The sequence below is a fragment of the Fulmarus glacialis genome, unplaced genomic scaffold (assembly GCF_000690835.1).
Source record: "Fulmarus glacialis isolate BGI_N327 unplaced genomic scaffold, ASM69083v1 scaffold9267, whole genome shotgun sequence".
NCBI lineage: Eukaryota > Metazoa > Chordata > Aves > Procellariiformes > Procellariidae > Fulmarus > Fulmarus glacialis.
This window is the reverse complement of record NW_009221259.1, coordinates 30,669-57,581: the sequence shown is the minus strand read 5'-3', so window position 1 is coordinate 57,581 and position 26,913 is coordinate 30,669. Positions and strand designations below refer to the sequence as shown.

The following is a 26,913-nucleotide window of genomic DNA, read 5'->3' as shown; positions in this document are numbered from 1 at the left end:
GGAAAGATGAGAAATTGGGCTGAGTGTTGCCAAGTAGAGCAGTTTGTCTCATGACCTTATCTCATAATAACATGTAGGAGCTTCAGGGCTTTCTAACAGCTTTCATAGGTGTTTAATGAGGCACAGAGTAAGAGTGATTAATTTTTTAAAATTTTTCTGCAATGAAAGAAATAAAAGGGTTATTTTTTCTTCTGATAGTTATGACTGATTCACAGTTTGCTTTAATACATTTTAGACGGGGTGCTGTGCAGTAAGAATTTAATCCTGGGTTCCCCTCTGGCAGTATCAGTGCATCAGTAGTCTACTGGCACAGAGAACTCAAGGGGTTAGGATCAAGAATTCATTGTTTTGAAACACTTCTAAGTACAACGTACAGCTAGCATAAAATTTTAACAAGCCAAAGTCACCCACTCATTAAGCATGTGTCCCCTTGCATATGTGGCAAAGTTGGTCAGCGGTCCAGCACTCAGAATGCAGTGAGATGAAAAGCACTGCAGTCAAAACCAAGCTGGGGACCACAGCCTTTGACAATTCTTCTTTTAGTCCTTGCCACTCTAGGCACATAGTATAATCCTAGAAAAAAGTGGCTTACATAACTCCCAAGTAGCTGCTCATTCAAAGTTACTTATATTTTGGAGAGCTCAAGTCAGGTCATAGTGCAAGGTGCTGCATGACACAACAGTAAGTACATGTGCTATCTCAGCGTGCTCATCACAGAAGAAAAAATCTTCTGAAACAAACTTCTGCTGTGGAGAAAACATATTTCCGTGTCTCATGTTTCTGAGATGGTGCAAAAGGATTCTAGCCCAATCAGCTGGGTTGCATTTTTGATGGGCACCTTGCATTTGGACATGAATGCCTGATGCTCCTGAGCAAAATCAGTTTGTTTCAATTTTATTGACTTGCCTTAGGCCCAGTTTGGCTTTGGCAAAGGCAGAGCCCTCCGTGATGTGATCTGGATGCAGCATCCAGAGCCCAGGGCATATCAGCTGAGCCTCAGTCAGCTGGTGTCATGGGACTTGGCCAGAACGAGAGAAGTAATTTCAGAGCAACTGAGGATAATTGGGTTGTGGGGGAAGAAGGGAAAGGGATGGAGGGAGGACAACTGAGCAGATATCTAACCTATTATAATTTTAAACAATAACTTGATTATAAAGTCTCTGGGAGAATTTTAAAGCAGTGTTTGGCAGCAGCCTGTTAATATTACGAGCTGAAACCTGACACCAGAGTCATCTCATCATTAAATCCCCTCTGTGTTGAATGCGCTTCCTTGAATGCTAACTCCAGTGTCATTATCCCGGTCAATCTTTCTGTCCCTCACTACAGCTACTGTTGTGGCTTTATACTTCAGCAGTATAAAATGCTTAGAGCTCAGAAATTATTAGTCCAGTCTAACAGTGGTCCCAGGCCCAGAGTATCAGATTCATTTTCAATAAACTCTTGACACTGACACTCCATGGTGTGTAGTGTTGCCAAATTTTAAACTCAAAAGAGAAATGAATGCAAGATAAATAAACAGCAAGATTTTGGCAAAAAATAGTAAATACAGGCACCCTGGCTTAGAAAACATGCTAAGCTTTTGAACAGTTTTGTTTTAGAAAAGGAAGACTGTTTGAAAAGGATCCAGGGTAAATGTTTTTGGTAGAGAGAGATACACAATTAACAAGGGTGACTTTATCTCCCTTGTTCTATATGCTTTTGAGGGTTGTTTTTCAAGTTAGTAGTGCAGGAAGTGCCAAGGGGTGTCATGTCCTCAAATGAGAGGGCATCAGGATGCTCTGCAAGTATGTAAAAAATGTTATTTGTGCCAATGATAGTCTGCAAGATTAAAAAAAAAAAAGAAGCTGACAAAATAGCTTTCTCAGCTGGACCTCAAAAACTCAATGAAGGCTGTGGCCAAGAAAAAAGGCACCTCTCTCCATTCAATGGTAGCTAGGGTCCCGGGAATAAGGAGATGACAACCAGCTTGCTGCAGGGTTTGCTTTTATAGCAGACCTCTGTTAAGATGGTCGTTTGCGGTCTGGCTGGCACAGAAGGTATCAGGTATCTCACAATGAATGGAATCCCTATGGAAGTGTTGACTGTAAATGGGGAGAGCACCAGATGGTGTGGGTCAGGGAGAGATTCACTGAACCCAGCAGAGCCGTGTCACTTCACGCTCACTCCCAGTGAGCCTGATAGCAGTTCAGAAGGTTTTCCTGGAAATCTCAAAAGAACAGGCTGTTATGGAATTTTTGTGTTTCTACATCTGGCTGGATGTTGATTTTTCTGATTTTCAGCAGAAAGCCTGGAAGGGGGAGAGAGAGAACCTTCCTCTGCCAACTACTTATCCAAACTGGGGAAATGCAGTAGGGGAAATAGCAGTCAGAGGTGATTGACAGAAATCTTTAGAAGGATAAATCCTATCAGGGAGGCTGTTTGTGTGTGTGTGTGTGTATGGCTTGGATTTGTGTCAACATGACATCATGCAGAAAAGAGAGGTAAATCAGCCCAGGTAAAGCATCATAGTAATGCAGTTCCTGACATTTGAGCTCCTTTTTTTAGAGGTGGTGCCATTTGGTCTCCATAGCAATGCACTGTGCTGTGCAGAAATCCTCTCAGCATGTGCATAAGATAAAAACATGGAACCGTATCTAGATCTCTGCTAATCCCCCAACAGGAACAACACTGGGACGCTACTACAGGCGAAATACTCCTGAACAACATTTTTCCTAAAGTCACACTCCTATCCAGCATTATCTGTAGTATTTGAATGCTCTAGCCTTCCTTGTGTAACCTTTTCCCTTTTCCTCTTTCTCCTTCTCTCCTGCCTTCAAACATGCAGGAATTTATGGTTTTAAGGCCTGAAAAGAGAAGGCAAGCTCCTTCCGTCTTGCTTTTCTCTCTGAGGGAGGCAATTAGCCCCTCTGAAATACTGTTAGATTCTGACTACGCACTCTCAGGTGAACTCTCCCATACTATGCAGAAATTGCACTAGTTTTTTCTCATCTATCATTTCTCTTTAATGCTGAAAAATGGTGACTTGATGTAGAACAAGCAATTGCTTTGGTGGGAAAGATCATTGAGTTTAATGCAGAGGAAACTAATAGAAATCTCATCAATAGATTCCAGAGAAAACTCTAGGCAATTCAGTAAAAGTCTAATTAGCTTAATTAACTGAATAGACATGGAATTCCTCGCTACAGAATTGTTTCTTTTTTAATATTTTGGGTAGCTATTCTTTGAAATTTTACAATTTGACATTTGAATCAGTAAAATGGGTTACTATTGTTACTATACTTTTTAGGAAGGTAGAGAAGACCTATTTCACTACTAGGTCAACTCTGCCTGTGCCTGATTGTTACAGAAATATAAAGAACTGTGAGCTAACTGTTAGCTAAAAGCTAAATATCTGCTTTTATTCTTCTGTGATTGTCTGTACTATGAATGGATAAACATATAGCAAACACTGGCACAGCCTTTATTTGTAAACCAAGTATGAACAATGTAATTCATAGGATTATGAAGGTGGTAGGATTAAAGGACTTCTCTGTAGGACTGTCTTCATAGCTATGATAAAGCAAATATAGAAATCACAGTTCTGGTAAATGTACTTGCTTTGCAGTGCTTATATTATTCTTTACTATCCATGCCTTCTTAACTTTCTTACATCTCATCAATTGCAAATGTGCCAGTCCATCTGTATATCTAAAGTTAAACAGAGCTTTGTTAGATACTGGTATAATTATAAATGTTATTTTCTGGATTAATAAATCAAGTTCTTCAAACTTTGTTCCATCAGTAAAGGGGAACACTGGAGAGGCAGTCAAGAAACAGCTAAAGTAGATATGTATATTCTCAGCTCTTTTGCTCCTATCATTTGCTGTGTGCAGAATATTCTGCCCTGGGAGACCAGATCATGAACGGCAGACACCAGCTTCACTAGAGAGCACTCTCTTGTTTTTTTGAATGTGATTCAGAATCACAAGGCAACTTGGCATTTTAGAAGAAGAGTTAAGTCGGTTGACAAGACATTATGTGCTCAAAGCTGATGAAATGAGTTTTCATTTTTATCACATGTATCAACATTTTTCATGTTAATTAACCTTCCTGTAACTTAAATGCAACAGTGCAGCATTCCTTTCAGAGACCTGCAACTCTGTTTTATTTTCAGCTTCTTTCTGGAAACAAAGTTCACATTAAAACTTTCTTGATCTTAAAATACATTAACCATGGTCTTTCAGTTACAGTACTGACATACAGAGTTGATTCTCCTTCTAGCTTGTTTAGATAGTCTAACAGTTTTTCTTTTGGAATCAGAAACGAAATTGCAAATTTTGAAAGCATTTTTCTGAATGGGACACTGTCTTCAAAAGAAATATCCAAAAGTACTCACGCTAGAGCCATGATCCCATAAGGCCAAGAACGGATTTCCAGCCTTTTCGGGCTTTTTATCTCATCTGATGTCAACACCATCCCACTGTCTGACTCCTGAGTAGCAAAAGGAAAAGAACATCAGCAGAGTGCCAAACGATCATCACAGCATGGAGCACTTTTAAATTAAAGATGACTTGCCACGGGGAGAGTGTGGAGAAGAGTCAGGCTAAACCACTACTAAAGTCAGTAGAGAAGGAAAGCCAAGGACCTAGTTAGAATACCAAATTCCAGCTGTCTTATTTTGTGATGATATCGCTTTTAGGCAAGTTGATAGAACTTCACCTTATAAAACCGTCTCCAGCTACAGAGCAGACAAAGCAAGGGCAGGAGAATGCAATTTCTCCTTCACTGTAGCCTGTAGAGGTTGGGGATCCCTGTCTATGCAGTTATCAAGGAGAGACTGCCAACAAGGTGGCCATCTGTAGATGTTATATTGTAGTGTTATATACTGATACTTGTGTACTGGAACTAATGTAGGAGCTACCAGCTATTCTATGTAATCACAAGATTCCAACCAACAACCTGGAGGGCAAATGTTTGCATCAAACCTCTCAATTGTCAGCTATTTAGTAAAGTGCTTAACACATAGATATGTTCCAGCTGGTATATGAAATTAAGCCCATTCTTCAGAATATTCTCTTATCAGGGCCTATATTATCAGCTTTTATCCAATTGTTCCTCATAATGCTGCTATTTAGCCTGAGAATATTTGCCTTGTTTTTGTGATGATAAAATTTTTGAGCTGTATTTTGAAAGAGGACCCTTAACATGAACATATTAAAAAATAATTTGACATTTTCAAACTTGAAATTGATATCAAGCATGACGTATGGATACCATCTAGGTAGGATAGCTGAGATATGAATGGACAGAAATTCATAAAGAATATATCCAATAATACTGGCTAGACTCCTCAGAGAAAAAGTACCCTAAATACCTACTAGAAATACACTACTAGAAACGTTGAAATTTTAAGGAAGTGTAAGTTCAGTATCATTTTGGCAAATCCAAGTGCTTTGCGAAGATACAGAGCCTAAAAAGCTCATTGTACTTTGGTTATGGATTTTTTTTTGAGCCGTCCAACAGAACTGTCTTCATTAGTTTTAAAGTTGATGTTGTGTTCCACTGCTCTTAAAGTTAAGTCTCGAGGTTGCAATTAAGATCAAGCTGTTGTTGTGCTAAGTGCTACACAAGTTCACAGACGTGCACAGTCCTTGTTTTAGGTAATTTAAAAAATATTAAATGTTCTGGGGGAGTTCCTTTGCATTTGAAATATTTTGTGGTGCTGGAAAGTTGCATGCCTGTCTGTCAAAACTAAGAAAACAAAAGATTTTTACAAGGGAAGTGAAAATCTACTTAGTCTTATTTTACCATTCAAACTGATTGAAAGAGAAAAAATAATCACAGCAAACAATAAATAAAAAGCAAAAGCTTTTTTATAAATGCTTTGGTAATATATCACCTGTTAATAAGATCAGTCTGGAAACTGGTTTTCAAAGTATAAAGTAAAATCCTAAATTAAGTCTGTCAAAAACTCGGTAGAACCCATCTTTTCTCTCTGTTTTTTGTCTTTACTATTTTCCCTTCAAATCTGTGGTCTACAAACAATTTATCCGAGTGCTGCTTTGCATTTTGCTTACAGAAAAATTGTTAAAAGAATATCAACAGAGACTACAGATAAGTAGTACAATTGCAGAAGGTGTGGTAGAGCACTTTTAGAGTTCCTGGGCTACTTGAAATAATGACCTAATCAGTATTAATGTCTTGATATTTAAGATAATTTTAGTAACCCAAGTGCACTTACTTTGTCCAAAAGTAGATCACACCACAATTTTGCTTTAAAAGATCCTCACTGAAATATCACATTTATTTCTGATCTGTTAATGCATTATTACCCTTTTTTGAAACTTTTCCCCTTTCATGTAAGGACTTACTTTAAAATGCCATGAACAGGGAGCGTTTAGGAAAGTAATGCTCATGCTGGCAGCAGTAATCTTACTGATACTGGATCTATTTAGTAAATGTCTTTGTGTGCTTCAGAGGGACAGATTTTTATCCTGCAAGAGGAAAGATACAGGAGCCAGAGAAAAGTCTAAGCCTTCTCGTTCCTAAGATGCACTGATAAAGGCACAGAAATTACATCTGGCAAAATACTAGGGAGTAATGGCCATCAATTTGTGCTAACAAGAGTACAGATGAGAAATATGCTATATTTGTCAAGGACATGAAATATGTCCAGGACAAGTTGTAGCTAGAGACTTGACCCTTCCCAAGAGAGTTGGTCTGAGGAATGGCTCTGTCCAAGAGGGAGTCTTAGCTGGCACACGGGGGACAGTTCCGTGACTAGCAGAGTAGACAGGCTGGCATGTTTCTGTAAAACTGTACATATCTTTCTTTTCTTTTGCTGCTCTAGCCATCTGACGCTTGCCCTCTTCCTCTGTTAGAAGGTTTCCTGAGGGCTTCATGCTTGCTTCCTAAACTTCGATCCGCTTCAAACATGCGTGCGTTACAAAGATCCCTCCTTAGTGGCACAGAATCTGTCATTGAGGCAAGTGGTGTGGACTGCATATGGCACTGCAGCCAGTGAGTACCTGAACCATAGAGGAGTTGGGTTGTTTGAAGTACTGGTGGGGTTTTTTTTGTTTGTTTGTTTTTGTTGGTTTTTTTTTAAATAAGGAAGAATAAATAGGAAAAAAACCCCTCTACCTTTGGAATCTGTAATTTCAGAGGAAGCCAACAAGCAGAACCATCATTCTGTAACAAAACAAGCTTTTGTTTTCCACTGGAGTGAAAATTAAACTGTTCAACACCCTCCCACCCTGCAGTGCCATTAAACTAGCAATAAATATGTTCACTTAGGGTGGGGAAAATCCAGGATTAAAGCCCTTTGTGTGAATCAAGTAGAGCGGGAACTTAAATCTTGGTCTTGTTCATCCAGAACTGAATACCCTCACCACCACCAAGTTATTGGCTGTCTCAGCGAGCCAGAATGAGTTCTGGACACATTTCCTTCAAAAGGCTCCATTTCAATGAGCTGCCATTTTCTTATAGGGGAAAAAACATATTGAAATATGTAATATAAAGCCCCTTAGCCTGATCAAAGCCTGGATAATCATGCATGAGCTTCTCTTTAAATTATTTGTTAAACTAAATGCAGGTCCCTCTTTGTTGTCACACAGACCTATGTGTGAGATGCTAGGGCCAAATCTTCTGCCTGATTTAAAGCCTTTTCTTACCAAACAGATTTCAAAAGCTCTAATAACTGTTTCTGGTGCTGGTGACAAGTGATCTGTGAACCTGGTAGAGAAGGATGCAGTCACCTCACTTACCTCATGCATCACTTTCTCCTTTTCCACTGGCACCTCATCAAATGTCTTCACACTCAGTGGTCGCTTCTTGCTGTTGTTACTGAAAGCAAGAAAGTTGAGGGGTCAGCATAAAACCCAAGCAGATGCTGCACAAGTTGGTAGCTCAATTAACATCCCTGACAGCTCAGTTTCCTGGACCAGTCTTCTTTTTTCATTTCTTGTAAATAAACAACAATGCCTTGACAATTTGTCCAAGTCCTTTAAAACAGCCTTACTGAGAGAGGACAACAAACAGTGCCCAGATATATCAAATCTTTCTTTCTCTCCCGCCCCTCATATATATTTTTCTTACCCAGTTTCCACTGCACTCCAGCGATTAACACACTTGTTCAAGTTTTCTTCCACAGGGCAAGTTTTGGAGTTAGATTCTCCATCAGGACACAAGGTGATGTTCAGTGGAATATAGTCTTTACCATCCTATTAATTAATAACATAAAAGAACACGAAGCTGGTAAAGATCATTTTGTACTGCATCTCAGATGTAAAAGGTTATTGTATTCTACAGAGCTTTACTGAGAAAGGACTAGATTTTATTTTAACTTTATGATGTTTCTTCAAAGTGATTATGATGTTCTTCACAACATGTGGAAGTTAGAATGCATAGCTTTATCCAACATTTACCGTGTAGGCAGCTCTGTATGAGGAAAATGATTCACTTTGGGAAACCTACGATGTAGCATGACTGAAAATGGTCTCTAACATTCCAGTACTCATCTGCGGTTAGCGTGTTTCTCTTCCAGGCATCTCAGTCTGAGCTATTGCTTCACTGGTCTTTATAGCAGTTACAACGCTTCTAAATGTCCCTCACATATGGCACAGCAGTGCGACGGTTGTATTGAGGGTGTCAATATATGTGCATCCAGTTTAAAAGTAGCTGGCTTTGCTGACTTTCACAGCAGCATCTTTGATGAGTTTGCAGCAATTTCTTTGTGATCATTACTACCTTCCAGATGTGTGGCTATTCTGCCTCAGTGAAAGTGAACAGAATTTCACTGATCTGCACTTCAGGAAAGCAGTCCTTTATGTTGTCATTGCGTTGGCCTCTTTGGGATTTCCAAGGGACCAGCCTAAGGGACACCTAAATCCAAGTTTAAGCCACGTGTTTGGGAGAAGGGAGGGAGCGGCATGAAATCACCAAACCCCTGTGGCCAATACAACTTTAACAGATTTTGGAATTGGTAAAGGAATATTGCCTATGTATTGACTTTTTGCTTATGTTCAACTTAAGGAGTTGCAGCTTAGCAAGAGACAGTCCTTAAAATGGTAGCCTTAAAGGATTTTATTTCTTGTCCTTACAAGAAATCGATGCTGTGAGTTTAATAGAATTCAGTACACATCTTAATAAGCTCTGCATTGTTATTACACCCCTGCAGTAATCTTCAGAAATTACTCTTTCTGTAAGTCCTAAAACTATTTGTCCAAATTTCCCTTTGCTTGATTTTTTTTTTTTTTTTTTTTTTTTTAAATTTTGAGAAGCAGTTGTGTCCTATTCCCTTTTCATAATTTTTATGTCTCCTTAATCTACTTTGGTTATAGGATAAAACTCACAAGCTCTTCGTATTGCAAACTGGGCCCTCTTCAACTTAGCTTCACTAAATTTGTTTACAAACAAGAAGGAGCTGGAGGAGAGTTTTTGATTTCTTCTTAAATTAAATTGACAGTTACATAACTGGTCTGGTTGTTTTTACTGAAGAAGAAAACAACTGATTTAACTATTATGAAATTAATAATTATGTAATTGACTTTCTGAGCCTTACACTGCATCATTTTAAAGCTCCTAAGAGTACTGATGAACATAAGCTCAGAAAATGAGAGAGAAAGTTCAGACCAACTACTGGCAGTTTACTATGTTGGAATCTAATTAAAATTGTTTGTGAGATAAAGCACTATTGTTCCTCTAAGGGGCAACTGAGCCTTTTTTTAATTAATGTAAGTTTCTGCTTATTATGGATGGATAAACATCTAGTTTTGAAATATAATCCCCTTTGAATAGTTAACATTTTCTTTACCCATCCCAGCAGCCATTTTCCTTGTGACCTCTGTTATTAAGTCAAATCTAATATTACTGCTCAACATAGTCTTTACCTGTGCACACACATACACATATCTACATAGACATACATCTATATGTACACATTTGTTGAAGAAACATTTGTATTGCTGTACCTGCTGTACATTGGCTTGAAGAAGATCTCCTAAGCGCTCCACAAGCTCAGTGAAAGTAGGCCTCTCTGTGGGTACTCCATGCCAACAATCCAGCATTGTCTGGTAGCTAGATAAAAAGCGCAAGTATTAAGAAAGGAAGAGGATAGGAGCTTTGCTTCCAAACTGTTTCTTTCTGCTGCTGCTTGTTTTGGTCATTGTTTGGATAGTTTTGGATTAAGACAGGTTCAAATCTCCATGTGCTGAAATTCTATTCTAGTTTCCACGTGGGATGCTTTTTCCTTTTATATTCCTGCATCAACTGAGCCTGTAGGATTTTTATTTTCACCTAACTTAAAATTTGACTGATAGGCCCCACTGATATTGCTGCAATACGTCATAGTTATGGATGCCTAGTCTCTGTCACAGAATTGGAAATCAAGGCAGACACAGTAGTCTCCTGAACTGAGATTCATGAACTACAACTGACAGGGGGAGATCTGTTAATCTTGTTGTTGGCAATGGTCAAGCTGACTTGGTCTGTCTTTAGCATTCGTTTGTGGTATCAGGACACCCAAGATATGCACAGCTACAATGTTTACTGAAAACAAAATACAAAATACATAGCTGTCATCTGATGAGGTCTCCTTCCTCCTCCACACTTAAGTACAATCTCTTTTGTAATACTTCAGTGACATGTATCAGCTCTCAATACAAAACCAGGAGCTCTTACACTTCTGGAGTAGAGTACTCTGGAGATCTCATCCGGGTTCCTTCTTTGAGCCGTCGGCAGAAGTCCTCATCTATCTGCACTCCAGGGTATGGTGAGGCACCTGATGGGAGAAATAAGCAGGAGGCTCCAGAATGGCATAATCCTTATTTGCCAGTCTAGTGAATTAAATACATATCGGTGATATCTGTTGAGCATTTGAGATTACCTAGAGTCTGACAGTAAAAGAAGCTAGAGCAAAAAAGGGGTTGCCATCACTTACTATCTAAATGTTTTGTTTGGAAACCCATTACAGACTCACTCTGTCTCTTTAGAGATTTCAACCATGCTGTCTCCTCTGCGTTCGTGATATAGCCAGGACCACTCCAAGGTAAAATATGTCAGAAAAGAAATAAATTTTATTAGTTTGAGACTTTAAATGACCTCTTGGTCAGTGGTGGAAAAGTTCCAGCTCATTCAGTTGGTTACATTTCCAAACTGTCAGTCTGCCAATATCCTGCACTAGGTGAATACATATGAAGTAAATAAGTCCTGCTCATCTTTCTTTGCCTTAGAATCTCTGGCCTCACTGACCTCTGTGAGTAAGTGCAGAGAAAGCTGTAGGCATCTGACTCCTGCAGAAGGCTGAGAGAATCTTGCAGTTCAACCTCAGGTATGGAATTGCAGTCCTTCTCTCCTGGTTCAACAATTTAGTATTGTATATGTATTATGCAGCCCTATAGGTAAAATGTTGTGAAAAATAACCTTCCAAAATTTTTAGCCTTGTTTTCTTTTCTGAGTGTGAGTTCAATGCTGCTTATTTTCAGGGCCACGCAATTGTCAGTGTGAAACCTGGGAGGACAGTTCATGGCAACTGTAATTGCTTTTGAGAGGTAGGCTTCTGTAAAGGGACCTAGCAGTCATCAAAATGAAGGAGTGAGACTTATTTCATTTTATAAATGGTTATTTTCAGAGGAATGACTAGTATAAATGTATGTATGCATTGAATCCGCTCTTCTCTTCAACTGATGAGCAAGTGGGGGCTTTTCAGAGGTTGTGATCTTTGTTGTATGACATCTGCACTTTATGATGCACCATAAATAAGGGGAAGAAATATATAATTTGAGAAACTGCTCTGGCATCTGAGTAATCCAGACATCATAGGTGAAATTCAAGAGACGTCCACACTGAAATTTGAAAGATTACTGAACCTATTGTAGATAGACCTAAAAGGTCTGCAAGCTTTCCTCCTTTCCTTCTCAGCAAAGGCTTCACGTGCAGTGCAACCCTTGTCTTCCACATTTTGGCATCCTTGAGGCTGGATGGTGAATTTGGAAAAAATTTAATCAAGTCTTAACATAGGGGATTGAATGGAATCTGGATCTGTATCCAGCCCTCGAGGAATCTCTATATGATTTACTGTCTATAACATTCCTGCCTATTTCCTGCATTTTTTTTTTTCCCCATTTGGAAACACCATCACGTGCTGCGCACTTGGGGGCACAAGCACAGCAGAAATCTTTTGGATAAAAGCAGTGAAGAGGGTGCCAAAATGTGGCTGTTTCCAGAATTATTCTACGTGGTGAATCCGACTGCTCAATCTGCAAAACTATGCACTGGGGAGCAAAGAACCCGGCAACTTCCTAAGAGGGCATCTCGACACAGCAAATAGGCTCCGATGACATTCAAAGCTCAGGGATGCTTAGCCACAGCACATCTGAATTCCCTTGATGTGCAAGTTTCAGATCACAGTATTAAGTGATCTGGAGCTATGTAGATTGGAAATAGTCAGTAGCATCATTTCTGCTTTATATCTTGATTTTCCTTCCTAGTTTTGTCTTTGGCCTGTCATTATGATCATAATAACCTGGTAATTAACTGTTTAGCTCACATGGCATCACCCTTTAGCCAAAGATCTCAAAACAGGCTTCTATCAACTCACAAGATCTCTCTGAATATATAGATGGATAGAAACTATAGTGTCACTTTCCCACTGTGACAAAGGGTAAGGGTAGGAACAGGGTCTGGAGGCACTGACTGTTGTCCAAGCTACTAAACTGCTCTCTGTGTACATCTTCTGAACTACCACTAGCTTGTTTTTTCATCGGTACAGGCTTATCTTTACAAATCTTTACAAGATACTGAGGCTTCATGAATTACATCTGTGACTTGCCCAGTTGATTCTGTATCTATTTAACAGTGGCACAGCCTCTCAAGAGAAATGAACATAAGCCTCACTTGATCTAGTTAGCCCTAGATTGTCAGTGTACTAGGGCAACACTGAAAACACCTCTCATTAGAGAAGAGATGGGCTGCATGGCCTTTTTCATTCATTTCTGACTGCATTATGCGATTGTTGTGCCATCACGGCCAACCGATTTCCATTAGGAGGAGCTGAATGGAGTCATGCCATTGATGAATGGCTGTTTTACACTGACCATTCTGATGTGCAAAAGAAACCCCTCGGTTTGCTGAGTATCACTGGCTGGATCCGGCTCATGAGCACAGCAGAGGTTATTGATAAGAATTAGTCTTGCAAATACATTGATTGGGACTGAGACCTTGAGGGCAACATGGTAGAATTGGGTGAGGAGGGATGGAGAGTTCCACTTGATCTCACAATCTGAGTTACCTTTCTTTGATTACATCATTGATCATATCAACTGCAATATGTTGGTGACAGCAAGTACAGGGAAGGCAAAGAAGTATAATTTTTTTGCAAGATCTTTTGGTAGTTTATATTTTGAGCGGTGCTGGCCTCCTACCAGCTGGAGGCAGCTCAGATCTCAAAAGCAAGGCACTCTCCCTTTTCCACCTCTACTCACCATTGTACCTCATCTGGACTGTGTGATAACCCTAATAACTTGGATTTGGGATGCTGAGACAGCTTTGGAGAAATGTAGGGTGAAACATACGGTGTAAGGTCTACACATGATGTTTTCCTTAGGGGAAATCTCTTCCAAAATGCTCAAAGATGTGGCATGCATTGGATATGGTAGCACTCTTTTGATCTTCGTTTTATTTTAGTAGGATAATAAGATGCTGATGTTATACTACCAGGCACTGCTTGTTTACATAATCACCTTTGATTGCTTTTTGAACAGTGCACATTTAAATTCCAGGAGACACCAATGTTCTGTAATGCACCATGTAAGTAATTTCAAGATGTATTAAACATTGCTGGCATTACCTGACATGAGGAGTGCTGACCCCATTAAATAATGCAAAGCTTAATGCAAACTCAGCCCCAAATGAAAATTAACAGTCTCTCAAGTCCTGATTTTTCTGTGTATCACCAAAATGGATCCAGTCTGCCAGCCTTTCTGGAGGAAGCCTGTCATGCTTCATACAACTTCTGACCCTGAAAGGGCCCATGTCCAAACCAAACTGTGCATTTTGCTAATCAGTATCTTTTCCTTTTTTAGAGGGTGTTAAGTCTGTGGGACCCAGTAAAAAGCAGCAGTTGTAAATGGGAGCCAAAATATACCCTGTAGCAACGACAAATAACTTCCATCCCCTGGCTCTCAATGATCTGTAAAACTTTTATATAAGAGAGTTCAATCAGTGACACAAATCCTTAATTAAATATTTATCGTGTGAGCTGCAGATGTGCGTAGCGCCAAACCACAGACATGCCTGGATGATCTGTATGAAAAACCCTCTTAGAGAAAATGACTGCTTTTGAATCTGTGCCACGGATTGAAGAAAGTAGTTTGTGATCTACGTCATAATGAGGGCAGAGGCTGCTCTACGGATGGCAGCCCTTGGGGTAATTTAGTAGATTCCTCTGAATTCAGAAGAGAACAGTCTATTGTTCCAAGTAAGCACCTTCATTAAGTAAAGAGGCTATGTAAAATTAAAAGAAACCAGATAAATTATTTTTTAAAATAGTTAAAAATAGAGATGAATTTCAGTGACTATATTTTAATTTTTATTAGTCTTCAGTATTAAAGGCCAAATGACCCAAAGTTCACATCTGTTAAACTCTGTCAGGACCTTTGGGAATGGTATAAACAAGTTGCCTTCTGCAGTGGTCCTTGCCATTCATCAGTATTCAGTTCATTTTGTTCCTTGGAGATGCCCAATGGAAAGACTGTCCCCTCTGAGTGTGTCTCAGCATTAGCATGCTAATGCTAATACATCTTCTTGAATCATCTATTAGAACTGGGGAATTGCCGGTGCTTCTGGAGCTTTGTCTTTCTGTGGTGGTTCAAAACACATGCAGCAGGTGATGCTGTTACAGGGCCATGGAGGTGTTACACCGAAGTAACAAAACTCAAAATAAATAGGACTGAGCGCTGGAGAAAGCAATAACTGCCACTTGTTTTAACCATTTGTGTATGAACTTTCTGTTTTGCATGCTGATACAAACTAGAGAACAGTCCAAATCAAAGACTTGGATTGAAATCAGGTTGTGATCTTTGCAGCCAGCCCTAAATAAAGATAAGGATAGACACAGCTCCAGACTTTGCTTGCAGATCTCGACTTGGCATCTGGAGCCCGATCATTCATTTCAACAGATCCATGAACCAAAAATAGTAGGAGATTACAGAGTTTGCTTTAAAATTCAGCAGCTTAAGTCGACAATGCTTCTTGTTTTCTTTTGTCTGCGAGTGCTGATTAAAAAGCCAGAGCTGACATTCCTGAATTCCCTCAGGAAAACAAAACTTGCCACTCTGCAAGGAGAACTTGAGAGCGGCAAAGTCCAACTGTCTGAAGACTGCTTGTCTAAATTTCAGGTCTTTATCTGCTGGACAGTAACCAGATCTCAGTGAGACTGAGATTTCTAACAGCACTATAAGATGAAATCTATAGTACATAAAGAACACCATTACTGTTCTTTCAAAAATGTTGTGGCTTGCAAATGATATGGCCAGAAGAGTATGCATTCTACCTGTTTGCTGCCAAAATGACTTATACAGAGTCCAGCACTGGTTCTCATATCAACCTGATGGCAGCTGTTGCCAATAATTTTTTTTTACTTAGAAAATCTTAGATTTTGTGGGGAAGATAATCAAGCTGGGATAAAATGTCATGTGGGCAAACTCCCTTGTATTCCATGGATTGCCACTAGCAACATCAGACCACTATGTCAACAGTAGTGTAATCCTCTGCAACCTTTGAGCTGTGTGGTTTCCTGAAGCAAACTGCTTAGAGGAAAATATGGTTTGACAGGGAAACTTCTTCATTGCTCTCAAAGAAATGTTTCACTCCCGAGCAGCAGAGGCTTACATTATCTCTCTGCTCTGTTGGTTTCAATTACAAATGTTAGGTCCAGGGTTTTGGATTTTGTTTTGTTCCCCCCTCCCCAATATTCACTGTTTTCCTGTACTTTGCCAGGTGGAGTTCTCATTGACTTCAGTCTAGTGACTTTATTTTACACCTGATCTGCACTGTGCACTTGTACTAACTGAAATAGAAACATGGCACCATGTTATCACCTTTTGTTAAAAGCTTTTCTTAGCAATAGAGCCATAAATTAGGGGAAAAAAGGGTTTTAAACCATTCTTACCTAGAGAAAATATTTCCCATAGCAGCACTCCAAAAGACCATACGTCACTCTGCGTTGTGTAAATTTTGTCGAAAATAGCTTCTGGAGCCATCCATTTGAGCGGAAGTCTTGCCTAAGTGCAAAAGACACAACATCTCGCTAGAACTGTTGTTACTAATCTGCCCAAGCCCTAGGGGAATAAAAACTTGAGATTAGCATTTCAAGTTTCTTCCACTTACATCTCCTTTCCGCACATAGTCAGGGTCTTTATAAATATCCCTGGCTAGTCCAAAGTCACAGATCTTAACCACGTTGTTCTCTGAAAGAAGGATGTTCCTTGCTGCCAAATCCCGATGAATGCACTGTGAAGGAATGAGGACAAGCAAGATCAGAGGGTCTGCCTTGGTCAACAAGCCACTGCTAGAGTTGAAAGCATGAGACCTTTGGAAATGAAAAGATAAATGAACTTTTGTTGTGAGCAGGTTAGAGAGGGGAAATGTGTGTGGGATTCTGCTGCAAATACACTGTTATATGCAAAAGAGAAAATAACTCAGGGAACAAGCCAAGTATTACAGTTATTTTTCTGACTTTTCTATGTGAAATAACTTTCACAGTTATGGTGAGGTGGAGGAAGTGCCGTTTTCCAGTTAATTGTTCTGCTGCAAATTTGGGAGAGGTCAAAAAGCAGCTGCAGCCACATTTGCAAATGCAGTCCCATGAGCGTGTGTGAGACTGGGGTAATTGCACATAGGCAATTACTGTGCTCATGATCTCTGTGTGTGCTAGCCTGGTAGCTGCGTGGCAAGTGCAAGCTCTCAGTTTTGTGCATACTTTGGCCTGTGTATTACATTCAATTTATTTCAAAACCAGGTGTTCCACAGGCTACAAACATACTTCTTTTTTTTTTTATCTAAAAGAGGTGCTAACTTTGCTGATAGTCTCCAACATTACCAACAAGCTAAATAAATAGCTGTATGCTCCCTCTTCATTTTTCAGTAGTACTTTTGTTGACCATACTAGAAGGCTCTTTCTCTATGAGAAGCCTTTTCTGCATTTATTTATGAGACAGTTCCGCGAATTGTGTTACAATCTCTATTCACTCCTTCTATCTAAACTCTCATGTTACAGATACCAGTCCTTGTAGCCAAGAACATGATGGATATTCCTTCACAACTCCTTTAGTGCTACTTATTGCTTAACCACCAGAGCTAATGTGATCTCCAACACTTTAATATAAGAGCAAAAAGCAGATTACTCAGGCTCAAAAGTATATTTGGATTTCTTCATATCAGATACTCATGATTCTGTGGAAGAAGTTCAGCCCTGACATTTTAATGAGCTCACTTTTCGGGAGGCGAGAAACTCCATGCCTTTTGCCACTTGGAAGCTATAGCAAATCAGATCCTCCAAAGTCAGGGGCCGCTTGTACAGATCCTCAGCATCTAGGAGAGATCACAGACACAGCAAAACACTAGAGCAACAGCTATAAACTTTTTTGGCACTGGTGCCACTTGCATGCTGATGACCCCAGCCCTGCATCTGAGTATTGTTACATGAGTTCTCTACTAGGATTACAACTCTGGTTTAGGAACCACTGACCTAGAGGCAGAAGATCAGATTATTAAAAAAGTTCCATCCAACATTAATCATGTCATTTAGCTATGGGGAAAACAACATCTGGGGATAAAAGTGAGGGAAACTATTTATAGTGAGTGAGTGATGAGACTGGGGACAGACTGGCCCCACAAATCTTCTGGTAAAATATTGCTATTACTCCTCTTACACAGCAAGAGCAGCTTTTATATGCATACATTATTGCAAATCTCTTTTTGTGAGAAAGTTGGAGTGAGGCATGGGCAAGAGAAAGAATTTGCAATTTCAGGAACAAGTCAAGCTGTGTAAGGGCTTGTAAAGTGTGTGACAGTGTATGTGACACTAGCTGAGTAACAGAAATCTTTACAAGAAAAGAACTGGGATTAGGTAGGTTTCTTTTACCTTCTTCATCATCTTCTGAATCACTGTAACTCTTATCTTCAATAAATCCTGAGCTGGCAGAGCTTCCTGTGCTGGCTACACTCTCAAGGCGCCTCTTGATCAGTTCGGTCAAATCACTGTTGGACTCATCCAGACTTTTCTCTGCTTGGTCAGAGTTTTCCTGGGACTAGAAATGGTAGAAAACTGATTTTTCGCTTTTTATGATGCAATGCCTGGGCATTCAAAATATGTAAAAGAATGGCATATGGAGAAAGTGTCCTCTAGAGATGAACTCAAAACATGTTTGAACATGATGTTCCCTGAATAGCAGAACTAATGAAGCCTGGTTTCCTATTTATTAATACAGAACCTCCCATTTTACTGATAGCAATATTCCACCATAAAAGTCAGCTGGAAGCTGGCCAGGTGAGACTGATAGATGAGCAGAGAGATATTATAATTCTGTACCTCTTGCTTTCTTAGGAAACCATGCTAAAAATCACAGTTCAAGGTATGTGCATGATGTGCACTGAAATGCATCTGTCTCACCCTCTCCTGGGGAGTGAGACATAACCAGTCCCTGCAATTCATGAAAACAATGGTGAGAAAAGAAATTTTGAGTGACTGTACCAGGAAAATCTTGTCTTACACAAAGTACCTTGTGTACTTTTGTGCCTGTACACAATAGGTATAATAATAATAATAATAGAATCATCCGGGAAAATAATCTTGGGGAGGCTCTGGTTTATGGCAGGGCTTAGATCAGAGAGCCCTTTCAATGCTGTATTTTCACAATGAGAGGCAGTCCCATCCTCTCCCCATCGCTGATTTCTGGCCTGCTGTGTCTTCCCCATATCCTAGCCCGATTTGTGCTAGCACAAATGTTTGTGTGGATGCAGACAACCATTCAGAAACCAAAACCATTTGGTTAGTTTTAATGCAGGCCATGTTCGTGATCCAGTTCGCTGCATACAACACAGACTTTTAGGTTGGCACAGGGGAAGGGAGAACACAGAAGATGGGAATGAGCAGATGATGGAAGGATGAGCCGCTTTCGGTAGCTGCAGGGGGTGGGCCTAGAAACAAAAATCCACAAATTGGGCTTGTATTTTGGGAGGGTTCACCTTCTCCTAGTTCAGTTAATACCAGTTTTTCTCTACTACTTTGTTGCCCCCTTTGTGCTGGGTAGTATCTCACGAGTAATTCCCTCTCTCTCTCATTAGAGTGCTTGAGTATTTGCAACTAATTCTTTACTGGGTGCTAGAAAAGAAGAGGATGGGAGAGAGATCCTACAGGGAAAAAAGTTTCCTTTTCTTGCTCATACAGATTGAAATGTGGTGAGAAAATAAAGTACCTATATAAATACCAAACTGTCTCAGTACCAATGAAGAAAAAAAATCCAGCTTGTGGTCAGCGGTTGTTAATTTTCTGCCTTGTGACTACGAGAAGCCTGTCATTTTTTTACCTTGTATGCAATGAAATCTCCTCGTTTTCCTCTTAGATAGTTGGACAGATTTCCATACTTGCAGTATTCTACTATGACCATTAAAGGACCTAAAAAGACAGTGAAAGTCAAATGAGTTTTGAAGCACTGCAAAGCACTTAATACTAACTTATCCTCATAAATCCTCTTCAAAATAAGTAAATACTGTCATTCCTATTATACAGATGAGGAAATTAGAAAACAGAGAAGAGATACTCCAGAAGCACACAATCAGTACTGGATATGGAGAGAAGGGAATATGGTACTGATTCTTAGTTTTCCCCATTAGATAGTAACAGTTGGTATCTATTCCTTATTTATAAACAAAAGAAAATTCAGAATGATAAATAAGAATATAGAATCCCATATGCTATTAAGGTTGTTTTATTCTATACATAGATCCATAGCGTGGAACAGTCTTCATTTTTCTCTGCTGCCTTCACAATTGTTTGTTTTGCGTGGAGCTGATGCCACTGGAGGCAATAAAAGTACACAGGATCATTGACAGATCTAAATCAAAAGTTGCAAAAATATTTAGTCTGAAGTTTTTGAAAGTCTAGAAAGTCCTATCACTACCTTCCTTTCTTATTTCTGTGCATACTCCTGTAGAGTTCAGTGCAATTGCTGCTTTTATACAACTATGCATATTTTTAACATCTGCTTGAAAATGCATTTATGTTTCAGTATGAGTGATTAGGAAAGGGAAAAGCTACATTCTCTGCCTTTAGCATAATCACTGCTTTTTGTAATCATCAAATGTAAGACATGGTGAAATCATGGGACTAGAATGCATATAAACGTGTATTATTATCAATCCTAAGCAGCCAGACTTTCATGTCCAGAAACCTTTTTCTGTCTAGAAGGTCCATAGTTCAGACTTAAGAGTTTGAACTTCAAAGGAAAAATGCTGAGAGCTGCACTTGGCCATTCGGGAAGGAGGCAGCTCTAAGCAGCACTTCTATCTGGCTATATCAGAAATGCGCTTACAGACTGGCACTGCAGCCTGCCCCCTTGGTCCAGTCTGACACGTACAATATTGACTGGAAAGGCTGAGAATAGCTGCAAGGGAGGGCCGAGGAGGGAAGAGTGAACCTTAGAGATTCTGGTTGCTGCATCCTGGCTGAGACTGGGTTGACGCGTACTGTTTGGAAGCAGATCGTCCCATTAAAAGGGAGATGGTGAATTCTAGTAATAATAACCAATAGCTGGCCGATAATAACATTGCGTATTTTTGCCAGGCTTTTTATTTGTACAAGTCCAAAGCACTGCTGGGTTGAATACACACCTTTGGGCTGTTCAGGACTTCCAGTTCCTATTGACTACAGCTGTAACATGTTCAGCATCTGATTACACTGTACTAGTGACTGCAAAAACACAAAATCTGGCCCAAAATCAGAGCTGCCAGTGGTTCTACTGCTGACCACACAACACCGCTCACTTAGGCTTAAAGGCAGCAGTGCTGGGATCTGGCAGTGCACAAGAGATGTCTGGGGGACATTGTTCTGAAGAACTTAAAGTTGAATGTCCCTCATGGATGCCCTGAGGAAATGCAGATTCCAGTATAGCTTTAAAGCTCCAGTTAGTGATTTATTAATGTTTTTGAAATACTTCCTAGACATGGTCTCTCCATATTTTATTTCCTCATTGTAAAGCTTATACTATGCATTAGTTCTAACTGCTTAACATCAGACACTCAGCCAAGGTGTTAAAATTTGTTATTTGTTATATTGTTAAAATAATATATGTGTATACTTAATATCAGTCTTCATCAGGGATACCGTTATATGGTTACATAAAACCTCACAAGGAAAGAGAAAGCACTGTATTCTGCAATGGCATTTTAATAGTAACTCTTATCCCAGTGTCTGTTTTGAGAGCTCAAGGCTATTTTTCTTTAGTCTGCATTTGCATTGCTCAAAGGTAAAACAAACCAGCGCCTGCCTCAGTGCCCTGCAAGGCCGTGCAGCACCGCTCTGCTCCATCCACTGCTCCCCAGAGTAATCAGTGGTTTTCCTAGGCAGCTAGCACGGAAGAGTGAGGGCTACCTCTTCACCCAGGAAGGCAATCAGGATGGAGCAGGCTGGAGGATGGGAAACTGAGGGACTCCCAGGAGAAGTTCCTCAGAGATTGGACAATCACAGTATTTGATCAGTTACTGAGATGTGTTTTACTAGGCAACTAGAACTCTGTGGCTGAATTAGTGCTTTGATTACAAACTATTGACCTCTTAGTAATGCTGTCATGTTTTAGGCACCTGTTTTTATTAAGCCACCTCATTGACTTGACAGGAGAGGAGAATCACCAGCATTCATAATGTTACTTCCCCTTTACTCACAGTCCCAAGCAAAGGCTTCTTGCTTATGCGTCTGAATCTTAAAACCCTCCTGCTAAAGCTGGCCATCCTCCCATACAAGCTTTTGGAGTCTGCAGTGCTACAACAATTCTACAAATTCCCTGTTCATGGCTCCCAGGTTACAGCAGTATCTGTGGTTGCTGGTTGCGCACTGCTCCTTGAGGAACTGGGAATATCTTGCTGGAGGGAAGATTTCTTTCCTGGCATCCTACCAGATCTACCTCACTGAAGTTTTCTTTTTTCCCCTGTGACTGGACAACTACATGTTCTTTGGGAAGATGATAGCTTCAGAGTCTCATATGACAACAGATGTGCACACCACCTCCCTTGCTCTTTCCCCTCCATTTATTTTACTCTGTTTTTTTTGTCCTCAGCTCTCCTTAATCTGTCCTTTGGGGATTGTTTTGAAGGTTGATTGTAAGCAGTAAAGAGGCATCTTTGAGAGTTGTTACCCTGAAATTACAGCACAGTATAGTAATAGTCAAGGATGCTTTGTATGGCACTATGGGACGGGATGTTTTAGTGACAAAGGTCTAAGATTTATGGAGTCCTTTGTTTAAGTCTGCACTTTGCAACAGATTCTTTGTATGATGTACAGCCAGTTGTGTCAGCTCAGCCCCTTGGAAGTCCATGCTGTTGCTCTGTTCAGCTTTGGACTGCCTCAGACTTCCTCTATACTATGCAAAAAATGCCTGCATTTGCCCGGCAAGAGTGAAGTGCTTGGGAAGGGAGGAGGCCTCAAGTAGCTAAGTGCTCAGCCTGGTGTATCCTCCTGATAAGGCAGGGAAGAAGAGGGAGAAGAACCTTTGAAATGATCAGTAGTGCCTATGTGGAGGAATTGGGCACCTAATTGCAATTAAGGATCCTGCCTCCCTTCAGTCCATAATCCCTTTTGTAAACAAGCTCACAAAGGACAGAGAAAAAGAAAATAGAGAGGTGACACCACTGTCTGGGAGAAGATGTCAGAAACCGTTGATGAGATGTGGCCATATTCTGCAGTAGCAGAAGCTCTTCTATGAGCAGAGAGGTAGAAATGTTTGTGCTTGCATTCACTGCATGTGCATGAGACTTGGACTCCACCACAGATACATCCAAACACCATTGTATCTGAAAAGTCTTTCTTCTTTGCTCCTTATTTACTGAGGACTTCTCACCTCCAGCTTTGGTGCAGGCTCCCAGCAGGTTGACTACATTCAGATGATGTCCTATATGGATGAGGATCTTCAGTTCAGACATTAAAGCCTTGCATTCATTAGTAGTTGCACATTCTGCTTAAGATAAACAGGAAAAAAATCATCTTTACACAACAGGATATTTTTAACAGGACACAGCAAGATCCTGTTTATACTTGGAAACAAAACCCACCCAGGTTACTTGCAGTATCTTTGCTTTTCAGACTCTTAAACAGATAATAATTCATCCGTTTCATTGTCTGTTGACCTTTATGAAGTGGAATAACACTTTATCTTTTGGGTGACTCTTCCTTTCTCTAGCATGGGTTATGGAGGGTTACCGTCCCATAGGAGAACCCTCCCTCCGAATCAGATACCAGAGAGCCTTTGCAAGGACTGAATTTTGCAAGCTTAGCAAAGGAAAAACCAACCACTCCAAGCAACAATAGCACACAGAAGAACATATTCTACCATCTATAATGGTGATGTGCAGTTTAGTAGTACTTCTTTACAATACCTCAGGATATATTTTCCTCAGTACTGAACAACTCCCCACTGCAGGTGATGGAGGAATCCAACACATCTGTAAGTTGGGTCCCAAATGTACTGGAGAATGTACAGCATTACTAAATCTCAGCCCTGTGTGATCTCATTGACCCAAGAAATACATTTTCCAGCAAAGGAGAAGGGGCCATATTTGTGTGTGAACCATGAACTTGACACTTGATGAAGCACTGACTAGCCAATCATACTGCAGTTTCATTCTCTTTTGCTGCCAAAGCTAAGGCAGGCACTCTGAGACCAGAACATTGTTCAGATGCTGGCTTTTTTCCTCTGCCTTCTTTCCAAAACTTTCAAGATGTAGTTTAACAAAAGGGACTGTGTCCTTTTTTCTCTGGTTTTGCCTTTGCATCATGTAAGATTTACATATGAAGAAACAGTTACATAACAGATCATTTGGTGTGACAAAAGTAACCTCTTTATCTGTTTGTAGAATTCTCCATAAATAAATCTTTCACCAAACTGTGTCATAAAGAAGGAGCTATTGCAAGCCCAAGATTTCTTCAGTCAATGGTGTTTGTAGATGGGTGTGTACATGGGTGGTATCACTTCTGATTTACCCTGATATGAGCTCGAACACACGCCTGGCAAAATCTAAACAGAACAGCTTCAGAAGTGTTTCAGATAACCTTGCACATTAAGCTTTAGCCTTCAACCCAGAACTGATACCAGCCTACTTCATGGAAATGACAGATAACGCTAGAATTACAGAAGTGCAGACATCTCCAGAGCCTTTTTTTTTTTTCCCCTAAATGGATTGACTCACACTAGAGAATCTGCTTTATTCAAGAAAGTGATGAATTATGGGCATGTTAGTTGGGGAGGGACAGATTAGAGCAGGAGGCTGCTGCCTCCACTGGGGAGGAAGGTGTAAAATGATGGAGGAACTGTCAAATAGTTTGCTGAATATGTGCAGGCAGGGTAGAGTTGACATGAGGATCAGTTGGGAAGCACAGCGTGGAAGTGAATGAAAACCCTGCATTGAGTATCCAGGGCAGTAAGTTTTGGATGGAGAAGGGAGTGTGTCTGGATCAGGGGCTTCTAGGATATTTCAGGGATCTGGAGATGGGCATGGAACAGAAGAAACAACAGCAGGAGAGAAGATGATCTGAAGATCTACTGACTAATGCAGAGAAGGGAGACCAGATTCGGAGGAAGTCCAGACAGGTGATAAACTGATATTTTTGAAATTTCAGAGAGATGGGAAGTAGCAGAGCACCAGGAGAGGCAGCTAGCAACAGAAGCCAAATACCGTGATAGAAGTTCCTAAATCATGGCATTGCAGGGGTTAATATTGTCATGCAGCAGCAATGCAGAGCAATGTAGGCTACGAAAAGCCATCCAGTGAGCATCGATTGTACCTTGGAAGAAATCCTAAGTGAACAGTTAAAAACCTCCAACCCACGTAGTCGATGTACTGGCTGATACATTTATTCATAAGCTGTCTGCAGAGGTTTTGTATGTAAATATAATATGAAAGAATAGTCTCCAAGTTCCCCCCTTCCCCACCACTGAATGGTAAAAGCTTTCCTTAATTTCAATAATTGCAAGCAAGTTGTCTCTAATTCACTCCCTTGGCATTGCTTTTTTTTTTCAACCCCTTGAACTGTTCTACATCTGGAAAGGCTGTGATCGAAGGCTTAGATCCAATTTCAGACTATCTAATGTAATTACATTCTGTAATCTTTTTCCCTCCTAACCCCACGGACCTGGAAGCTGCTGTTTTCCTCCTCTAGGAATACAAGACTTAATCAGCAGCACAGCATGGAGCCCGCTTGTCATTTCCTACACGTTAACATCCACTGTATAATGACTAATTGCTCCCATATGACAAACCCACTCCCTTCTGAACACAATGAACTTGGGACTGGTTTGGAGCTGAGAACTGGAAACCTCATTGCCCACAGGTTCCCTGAGGAGTCTTGTGAGGATCTCGGAGGAATATGTACCTTTAAGCATTTTTACGGCAACTGTTTTGCAGGTTGAAGATTTATCAATGCCAAAAGCAGACGCCTCCACCACCTTCCCAAAAGCACCATGACCCAGTGTTTTACCTAGAGAAGCAAGAGTCAAGAATGAGCCAAAGGGGACTTATGACAGTCTGCATCAGATAAGAAGGAAACATGCATTCTCAGCTATGCAAGAAATACAAGACTCCAGTGCCCAGGCACAACGTAGATGTAGACCGATAGTCAATAGAAGCCTGTATCACATCTTTGCAGTATATGGATATAAACGGTATGATTTGTATCCATATGACTTTAATGCAATACAGTATGTGACAGAACAGAGTAGAATAAATAAATCCGCATTCAGCTGAAGACAAGGCTGAATACACATATATGGCTTAAGGGTAAAAACATTACGTATAGTCGTCCTGAAGCCCAGGAAAGTCAGAGTTTGAGTTAAACATAGAATTGTGGAACCCTGATCTCTCATGAATCACAGTCATGGAGATAGCCAGCTAAGGCACTCAGGTAGTCAGAACCCTTTAACCCTTCTGTTATTGACATTTATGTGGCGTAAAAGCTATACTAAATGGAATTTAAAATTATAATCTTTCTTTATTTTCCCTTTCATTTGAATTTGTATTATTTGTATCACTGTATTACCTAGTGTGCTCTGAGGGCTCTGACCCACAATGCAGCAGAGTATACTGGGCATCATGGTCTGGCTTTTTGGTTCTGCTAGTTTGACCCTATGTCCCGCCATCATCTCATTTTTTGTTATTTCTGTCGTCTTCCTCCTTCTTCCATGTTTTCCAGCTAAAGCACCAACATTTGAATTTGTATTATTTGTATCACTGTATTACCTAGTGTGCTCTGAGGGCTCTGACCCACAATGCAGCAGAGTATACTGGGCATCATGGTCTGGCTTTTTGGTTCTGCTAGTTTGACCCTATGTCCCGCCATCATCTCATTTTTTGTTATTTCTGTCGTCTTCCTCCTTCTTCCATGTTTTCCAGCTAAAGCACCAAGAGCACACACAAATACAGATATATTCCCTATCCTACACTCATCATTGCACACAGCTGTTACTGTTTCTCTATACAAACACAACCTGCTTTTTACATTTTCTTGCTCCATCATCCAGTGAGCTGAGCTGTTAAATGAAATTTGGTTCATTTTTTCATGATAGCTCTTTACAACTCAAAGCCAAGTTCAAATGATTGATAAGGAATTGATTATTTGATGAACTGATAGATTTCTTCAAAATAAAATTCACTGAAAGACTGTCACCTTTC

At 40.2% G+C, this 26,913-nt stretch overlaps 1 protein-coding gene across 1 annotated transcript in view; it reads right to left on the bottom strand.

Annotated features, from left to right (window-relative positions):
- LOC104079125 (vascular endothelial growth factor receptor kdr-like) overlaps nt 1–26,913 on the bottom strand; it is a gene marked incomplete at its 5' end in the record, with an annotated part of 57,929 nt that overhangs the window by 5,088 nt on the left and 25,928 nt on the right. Inside the window, 12 exons of the mRNA XM_009581036.1 lie at nt 4,376–4,470; nt 7,746–7,824; nt 8,077–8,201; nt 9,951–10,056; nt 10,660–10,759; nt 16,148–16,259; nt 16,366–16,488; nt 17,471–17,568; nt 18,122–18,287; nt 19,566–19,654; nt 23,091–23,204; nt 25,619–25,723. Of these exons, the coding sequence (XP_009579331.1) occupies nt 4,376–4,470; nt 7,746–7,824; nt 8,077–8,201; nt 9,951–10,056; nt 10,660–10,759; nt 16,148–16,259; nt 16,366–16,488; nt 17,471–17,568; nt 18,122–18,287; nt 19,566–19,654; nt 23,091–23,204; nt 25,619–25,723 (1,312 nt within the window). The remainder of the gene's footprint in view (nt 1–4,375; nt 4,471–7,745; nt 7,825–8,076; nt 8,202–9,950; nt 10,057–10,659; nt 10,760–16,147; nt 16,260–16,365; nt 16,489–17,470; nt 17,569–18,121; nt 18,288–19,565; nt 19,655–23,090; nt 23,205–25,618; nt 25,724–26,913) is intronic.